The sequence below is a fragment of the Chlamydomonas reinhardtii genome, chromosome 7 (assembly GCF_000002595.2).
Source record: "Chlamydomonas reinhardtii strain CC-503 cw92 mt+ chromosome 7, whole genome shotgun sequence".
Classification (NCBI taxonomy): Eukaryota; Viridiplantae; Chlorophyta; class Chlorophyceae; order Chlamydomonadales; family Chlamydomonadaceae; genus Chlamydomonas; species Chlamydomonas reinhardtii.
In genome coordinates this window covers 5677299-5685886 of record NC_057010.1, presented here as the reverse complement: position 1 = coordinate 5685886, position 8588 = coordinate 5677299, and the positions used below count along the sequence as shown (strand labels likewise).

At 66.3% G+C, this 8588-nt stretch overlaps 1 protein-coding gene across 1 annotated transcript; it reads right to left on the bottom strand.

Annotated features, from left to right (window-relative positions):
* Positions 1–5352: 5352 nt before the first annotated feature.
* Positions 5353–8574, bottom strand: CHLRE_07g352450v5 (uncharacterized protein). The gene is made up of 8 exons (XM_043064589.1): positions 8370–8574; positions 8101–8290; positions 7834–7894; positions 7512–7569; positions 7190–7317; positions 6867–6938; positions 6394–6478; positions 5353–6057 (listed from the first exon to the last, which is right to left on the bottom strand). Exons 1-8 carry the CDS (start codon positions 8541–8543, stop codon positions 5842–5844), a joined length of 984 nt encoding a protein of 327 aa, XP_042923157.1. The 5' UTR covers positions 8544–8574; the 3' UTR covers positions 5353–5841.
* Between the last annotated feature and the right edge of the window lie 14 nt (positions 8575–8588).

The following is an 8588-nucleotide window of genomic DNA, read 5'->3' as shown; positions in this document are numbered from 1 at the left end:
CCCGGTGGCAAGACAGGAGGCGTCGTCTTAAAACCAGCAGCCCTGCGGCACGGGAGCGCGGCGAGGGGACACGCGCACACACACAGGGCAAAACACAGCCAGGACGAAAAGCCCGCCAAGGAGCCCGCCTACGCAGCCAACACGCGCCCGCCGCAAACAGGCACTCACACGCGCACACACAACCCACAAGACGGCCGAGAAGCCGGCGATCACGCACCGCACGCCCCACACACGGCCGGCGGGACAGCGCACTCCCGAAAACCAGCGCCCCTAACGCAAACCCAAGAACCCGACCCGCGCCGAACCGACAAGGAAAAAACCCACACGCGCGCCAAGCCCCAAACTTAGCACCGACCTGTGTCCCTACCGTAAAACTGGAAACCAGAAGCCCAGCACGGGAACACCGGCACGGCCGTCCCCGCACCGCAGAGCGGTTCAGGGCAGCCGGGACCGGCGCCCCACCCCCCAAACACCTACTACAAGCCACCGCACCGCTCGGTACCGCCGCTACCGTCGCCCAGGTCGCCGCTCCACGGCTGTCGTGCTGGCTGAGGCTGACGCTGCTGCGTCACATCTGGGGCTGCTGCTAACAGATGGACATATCGCTGCCGCTGTCAGAGGAGATGGACATGTCGTCGCCTGAGCCGATGTTGTTGTCGCCGTGGTACCAGGCCGCGTGGCCAGCAGGAGGGAAGGGAAGCGGTGGTGCGGGCAGGGCCGGCAGGACGACGGCGGCGGCGACTGGTGGCGCGGGGGCCGGAGGGGGAGGCGGCGGCGGGGCCGCCGGCGGAGGTGGGGGCAGATCCGGGGGCGGCAGGAGGCTGAGGAGCCCGCGTGAGGTCATGGTACCCGGCAGCAGTTGGCGATGGTGACCATAGAAGCGCATGAGGGCCTTGCGGAGGAAGGGGCGCGGGTAGGCGCGCAGATGCAGCCGCCGCAGCGTGCGCCGTGCTGACGTGATGAAGGTGCCGAGGGTGGTGCAGAGCCGCGCAAGGGTGACGAGGGCGCCGATGACAACGTTGAAGCGCACGTGCCGGGGGATGCAGGAGTAGAACGGGGTGAAGCGGGAGATGCCGAGCTGCGCAAACTTGGGGCTGTCGCGTTTGTCGTACGGCTGTAGGTCGTACACGACGTGCCCGTAGATGTTGCTGCTGTGGGGGGTGATGGCGAAGTTGAGGTAAGGCGTGGCGACGCCGGCGGCGGGTGTGGCGCCGGAGGCCGCCAAGGTGAGGTCGGTGGAGTAGATGCCAGGGATGCCGGCAAGCGATTGGGATTGCAGCAGCAGGTGGGGAAGGAAGGGGTTGCAGCAGCCGAGGAGGTCGTCGGTGTACCGCTGGGTATCTTGGAACGCCAGTAGCACATCAAGGGCGAGGGAAGCTTCCGCGCACAAGGAGCTGGCGGAGGGCATGAAGACGCGGGTGTAGAGTGCGCGCTGCCAGCGCAACTCATCATAGGCAAGGACCAGGTTGGCAACGTACGAAGCGAAGTTGGCGCCCATGGCGACGCCGCGAATTTGCAGGTAGGGCTGGCCGCGGTAGGAGGTGTAGGCATGCGCAAGCAGGGCGCGCAGCACCGTGCGGAGGACGCCGGGCGTCCACATATAGTATCGGCCGTGAGCGTCGAGACCTCGATGCGGATGGGGAGCAGGCGGGGGGCGCCCGCGGCGGGCGGCGGAGGTGGATTTGGGGCTGGCGCGGGCAAGCCATGCGGCTTCGGTAGGCCACTGGGCTTCGGCTGCACGGTTGTACGGGTAGAACTGGAGGCCGGCGGCTCCATCATGCAGGGTGGAGAGGACGAGGGAGAAGAGGTTGACCAAATGCTCGATGCAGGTAGGAATAGGCAGGTTAGTGAAGAGCCGTTCCACGTCATATGTGCACACGGCCGGCGCGGAGATAGGGCCGGGCAGCTGACATGGCGCGGCAGTCGAGGCGGTGTAGGTGACGGTGGCGATGGGTGGCCCAGGGGCAGGGGGCGGGTACCGGATCGTGCGGCCGAAGGTGAGGGTGCCAGTGTAGGGGCAGGATGTCGCGGGGTCCTCAAAAGGCTGCGGCGCGTGCAGGGGGCAGTGCCAGGTGCCCATGCGGTGGGCGGCGCGTGTGCTGATTGCGGGCCGTAAGCATGCGCCGTGGGCGCCGACGAGGCATGTGGCATGGCCGTCGGTGCGAGCGCCGGGGTGATCACACAGGATGAGGCCGTGACCATTGGTGCGGCCGCAGACGGCACAGGGGAAGTCCGGGGCGGGGGTAGTCGGTGCGGGGGTGGTGGCGGCGGGGGGTGTGGGCGTGAAGGTGGTGGTGCCGGCGCCGGGGAGAGGGTTGATCGGCCTGGGGGCGAGGGACGCGTGGCGCAGCAGGCTGGCGGAGACGAAGGGGCCGTTGACGTGCCACGGCCGCAGGGGCAGGCGCGGAAAGAGGGCTGCGTACAGTTTCGGCAGGGTGGCGTCCAGCGTACGGAGGAAGCTGGTGAGGACGACGGCGGCATCGGTGGTGGGGATGGCGGGAGAGGCGGTGATGTAGCGAAAACCGAAGGGGGTCTACTTGTGGCACTTGCCGGTGCCGTAGTTGACAGGTGGCGGCCGGGCGGCGTGGAAGGGGAGCCCCAGCGGCTGCAGCATAAGCCCGACGGCGGTAAGGCTGGCGGAGTAGTCAGCAGGGGTGGCGACGGCGTAGAAGGGGGATGCTTGCAAGTCGGCGGCGAGCTTGGCATGATATAGGTGGGGGCACACGGCGACAAAGTTGTCCGGGCACTTGTCCATGACCGTGATGATGAGGTTGCGGCGGACGCTGCGGAAGGTGGCGGTGGCGGCGGCGACATCTGCGGCGGACAGCGGAAACGCCGGTGGAGGCGGCGGTGTGGGGGCGGGGTGGAGGAGCATGTCGGCATCGACGGAGGCGGCGGCGGAAGGGTCGACAGTGGCGCGCAGGGCAGCGGCGGCGGCGTTGACCCAAGATGTGGCGGAGTCGGTGGTGATGCGTGCGGCGCGGGCGGCGCGTCGGCAGTATCCGAAGAGTGATTTCCGCAGGTCGTCGGCCAGGGACGTGGGGAGAGGCGCGCTGGGGTCAGGCGGTGGGCGCGTGTTGGCTCCCATGGACCAGAGGGCAGCGGCGGCCGGCGTCAAGGCGGGCTGTAGGCGGTGGGTGAAGATGTGGCCGTGGGCAGGGTCGCGGGGAAGGGCGGGGAAGAGATGGCAGGTGCAGGAGGTGGTGGCGCCGGGGTCGCGGCTGGCTTTTGCGGCGTTGCATAGGAGGTGGCGCAGGGACGGAGGTGCGAGGAAGGTGACGGTGGAGACGGCGGGCATGCGGTCCGGCATGAAGCGGGCAACGCCTGGCGAGGCGAGGAGGGCTCTGGCGTCGGCGGCGAGGAGGTGAGCCTGAAGCGGGGCTGGGAGGCGGAGGACCAGGGGCTGCTTGGGGCGGGCGTCAAGCTGGCGGCGCTGCGCGGCGGCGTGGGCGGCAGTGAGGACCTGGCGAATGGCTGCGATGTCGGCTGGGGTTGCTGTGCGGTGAAGGGAGGATGGGGCCAGGCTGCGCAAAGCGAGAAGCATGCGCTGCAATGAGTTGATGCTGTAGGTGGCCAGGCTGTGGAGGCGGTCGGGCAGGGCGATGCGGCCGGCGCGCATGTGGTGGTGGACAACGGAGATGCGGCGGGCCCAGTTGCGAGAGGCAAAAAGCCGTCGGGGTTGGCCGTCGTCGGGGAGGAGGGCGGGCGGGAGTGGGGGAGGGCCAGTGGCGAAAAGGAAGTCGAGTCCGGTGGGGTTGGCCAGGGCGCGGGCGATGCGCGCGACATTGAGGCCTCTTGCAGCGAAAGCATCAACGGCACGGGTCCACAGGCCTTCAAGGCGGCGCGACCATGCAATCCAGTTGGGGTCGTCCTTGCTGCGGGGGATGCGTTTGGGGGCGACGCTGAGCGGGGTGGCGTACATGGTGTCGGTGCCGTACTGGATGATGTTGCGCAGGATGGGCCGTAGGTGCGGCGTAGCAGCGGTGTGGGCGCCGCGCGCAGCGGCAACATGCCCGCGTAGGCGAGCGGTAAGATTGCCGACGGTGCTGCCGATGTAGACGCGGCTGCGCGGGTCAGCGGCGAAAGTGATGCCATAGATGATGCCGGTGGCGTCAGGCCGAGGCAGTGGAAGGGGTGGATAGTCGAGCACGAGGGGGCGGGGCGCGGGGGAGGTGGCGGGGAGCGCGGCGTGGGGGCTGGGAGTGCAGGCGGTGGAGCTGGGGGTGCTGGGGCTGGGGCTGGCTGTAGGCGCGGGCGTGGGAGCTGCGGCGACGGCGGGGTGGTCGGAGGCGGGGGCGGATGGGGCGGGGGGCATGATGGCGGGCTGGGCGGCGGCCGCCGCAGTCGCCACTTGGGAGGCGGCGTTGCGCAGCGCGGGTGATGGGCAGAGGGGGGAAGGTCGGGCAACGGGGTTGACGAAGGGGGCGGGCGTGGGGCAGGTGTTGAAGGGGGCGGCGGCGGTGGCCGGCGCCGCGGGCGGCGTGTGCGGCGGCGCCGTGGGGGTGCCGGTGGTGCTGGCGGGGCCGGGGCTGAGGTGGAAAATGGAGCAGAAGGCCAGCACCATCGTGAGCAGGCCGGCGGCGCCGAGGCGGGGCACCATGCGACGGCGCAGGTTCCGCTGTGTGGCCAGTACACGTTCATACAGCGTGGTCGGGTTGTTCTCGGCGTGCTGGAGGTCCGCCGGGTGTGAAGTACGCGGAGGCGGCCGACGGATCAGGAAGCGCGCTGCATGAATCCGAGTGGCGCAGTCGCGGGCGCCCGTATAGACGGCGCGGCGGGCGGCGCGCTGGGCGCTATTGTTGGCCATGGTGGGGCGCGCTGGTGTACTGCGGGAAGGGCTGATGCTGCGGGGGCTGCGCGTAGCCGAACGGGGGGTACGCGATGGCAGGGCTGGCGTGCGGTGGCGGCGGCGCGCTGCGAAGCTGGTGGGGAGTGAAGGGGCTGGGGGGCAGCGGCGGCGGCGGAGGCAGCGGTGCGAAGTGAGGCGGCGGCGGCGGCCCGGCCTGGGGGGCGGCGGGACTGGATGCGGAGGTGGTGGGCGATGCGTGGTAAATGACGTTGTAGTGCTGGTAGTCTCCGGGCGGCGGCGGCAGGGGTGTGTGGGCGGCCGGGACGACTGCGGGTGGCGGTGGCGGGGGCGTGAGGCACGCCGGGCTGCTGTAGGCGGTGTTGAGCAGGCTGGGCACGGTGCCGAGCGGCGTGTCGATGACGTGCCTGCGGCCGGCCTCCCAGCAGATGTGGCAGTACCCGGTGTAGCGGATGGTGCCGGTAGCGGATGGTGCCGGTGGCTAGAGTTGAGCGTGAGCGGATAAACAGAATGGAAGTATGTGTGGAGATGTATGCATCTGTGAGGGTAAGTCGGTCTGAGTTCGTGTGTGTTGACAGCCGCGCCATTCATAGCGTCTCAGGATACTGCAGCCCTGCTGCACAAGTTAACTAAACGAAGCAAGCCCCACCCAAGGTGCGCTGTAAAATAGTACATGCACAGTTCACTTCATGATTCAGACGTCAGTCAGAATCTCAGAGGTACGGGTAAGTCAGAGAGTAGTCAAAGTGAGTTCAACTCCCCCTCCATGTTCACTCTGGCGGTGCTAGACTGCTAAGTACGACCCCTGCACAACATATATCCTTACTACACAACCTCAGTGATCACGGATTCACGGCCGCCAAATCATACAGACATACCAAGCACGCACCAACCAGGACAACCGCCGACACGCCCTGACGGAACGCCCTGACACGCCTCGCACGCCGGACCCCGCCGATGCCACCTACTCCCAACTGTCCCCCAGCAAAATCACAGCTGAACACGCTCCAACTGTGTTATTATCATCATTATCACTACAGCGGCTCCACAACCTTCCGCAGGTTGTTGAGGAGCAGCTTGTCCCAGATCCAGTCGGGCAGCAGTCGCCGCGCCGTCATTTGCAGCTCTGCGCCGTTTCCGATCAGGTAGCGGCTGCGCGGGCGCGGCGCCGTCAGCGCCTCCTCAATTGTGGCCGCCACCTCCTCCGAGGTAATGCCGGTCTCCTCGCCGCGGCGGGCAATCTCCATGATCTGTGCAGTGTGTGCGCGTGTGCGTTTGGCGTGTAGGCCAGGGCAGGGGGTGGGCGGGCGTGCGGTAGCGTGAGGGGATGGCGGTTGTTGCACCTACCCTTCGGCCGTGTTGTGGGCCCACGGTCGGCATGGGGACACACCGCACGATGCCCGCACCCCGGTGCGGTGCACAGTGAGTGGGATGCTCATGCTGCCTGACCCTGTCGCAATAGCTCAATCCCCGGCGGCGCCTCGCCTGATTCATGCCTTTTCCCCCATCAGAAGTCCACCATTTCCTCTCGCCCGAACGCCCGCGCGCGCATCCTGCGCCTTCAACCTGTACCCCGTCTACCTCACCTCCTCACACATGCCCTTGTACGGCGCCAGGCGGCTCGGCTCCACCTGGTCCAGGTAGCTGTTGCTGCTGCCGATGCTCTTGTCCCTGTCAGCGCACACGACACGTTTCTTACGGTGTGGGTCATCCAGGCATGGGCCATGCAGGTATGGGTCAACCTCTGCCTTTGTGGCGACACAGTGCCGGGTGCCACCAATGTGTCAACCGATAGCGAGGGTTGGGTTTGGGCAGTCAGCCCGCTATAGCTCCGTTCACTTGCGCGCAGACGCTCTGGATAAACTGCGCGCCGGTGCAGTGAGGCAGGCCGCGCGCGCGGCGCTCACGGCTAAGGCTCGCATGCATCCCGCAAGCCAAAGCTGGTGTTGGTGCTGTGCAGCCGCAAGGGGCAACCCCTACTGCACACGTGCACTATGGCACCGCAGCCCCCCACCAGCCCTACACACATCCCCACACACCAGCTCTCCAGCACGCTCACCAAATGGGGGTCTTGACACCACTGGCCTTGATCAGGCTGATCTGGATGCCCCACTTGGGCCCCAGCTCATACCTGGTGCAGACACACAACACCCCTTCAGCGAGTGCAGCTGAGAGGAGAGCGGACACACGATGCGGTACGGCACATAGGGCACACGACTCGTGCTGCACCCGGGCATGCGTGCCACCAGAAGCCATACAAAGGAGCCGCCGGCTCATCCACCCTGGTTTGGGCGACGATTTCCTCCCTCTCCCCCCCTGCTGCTGCCCCCCTCCCCTCCCCCTCTTATTTAATCATAAGTGTAATCCCCCCCCCCCCCGCACCTCATGGTGTCGCTGAGGGCCTCCAGCGCGAACTTGCTGGCGCTGTAGGCTCCGAACAGTGGCAGCGAGATGGAGCCGGCGTAGGAGCCGATGTTCACGATGCGGCCCGGAGCCTGGTCCGGCCGAGACTGGGGGTTTGGGGGGGGGGGGGCGGCGTGCAGAGGGGCAAGAGGAAGTGGAGGATGGCGGGTGGGAGTTGGGGGTGCTTTCATGATTCCCGGTATGCTTTGATGCAACACCAGGTGGTGTTTGGCTAGCTAAGAAAGGAGGACAAGGGAGCGGCGGTTATCACAGAAAGAATCATCAAGAACTTCCCGCGCACCTTGCGCAGGAGCGGCAACGCCGCTTTCGTGGTGCGGACCACTCCGGACACGTTCACCCTGTGTGTCACGGCCGGACACACGTCTGGTCAGGTGCACAAGCAGGAGAAGGGCATGAACTGCTTCCGCGGGCGTGATAATGTGGTTAACGGCGCCTCAGCTGCGCTTGTCGGCCGCTCCCCTCGAACGGTGCTGTTCATCACACACGGTGCGAGGCGAAGCGCTAATACACAATTGTTTAATCCACATCCCCACAAGGCTATATCCTCACATCCCCAAGGATTCAACCCTTAATTTCTACTCGGGGGTGTCCCCGCCACTCACTGCATCACGTCATCAAACACGTCGATGTCAATCAGCTCTAGCGGCATGAACACGCCCTTGCCTGCACGGGTGGGGAATTGGGGAAGTGAGGGGGCCGCAACCATGGGTCAGCACACGTCAGAACATGTGGTAGTTTGTGCCGTGCAGCGAGAAGCTAGGCAAGGGGGTTGGGTCCATGGCAACGCAGAGCCTGCTGCCGCGATGCAAACACGAACCCGCACCAACTTTGCCCCCCCCCGGGAACCCTATCGCCCCCTGCGCACGCACCTGCATTGTTCACAAGCCCCGACAAGTTCCTGCCGCTCGGTGCTAGCCGGTCCTGCACTAGCGCGACCGCCGCTTGCACACTCGTGTTGTCTACCACGTCAAGGATGACTGGCTCGATGTTTCCGTTGGACTCGGCGACCAACGCGGCTCCATCAATCTCTTTCCGCACGCCCGCAAACACTTGCCAGTTCTGCATGATACAGTAGAGCAAGTTGCAGTCGTTGGCGCTGGAGTTCGCAATTGCTGGCTGATTTGCGACGCGCTGTCACCTTCTTTGCGAGGTGAAGCGCAGCAGTTTTGCCTATGCCTGTAGAAGCTCCTGTAATGAGCACTGCTGGCCGCGAGTCGGCGAGGACAACAACGGCTACGCGGGTGCGGTGTGCGGCCCTCGTGTTGCGCGCTCCGCAGCCCTGGCCCGAATGGTTGGCGCCAACCCGTAGCATGGTGGGTCCTAGGTGCTCTGTACTTTGTTGTTTTCGATATGTGTA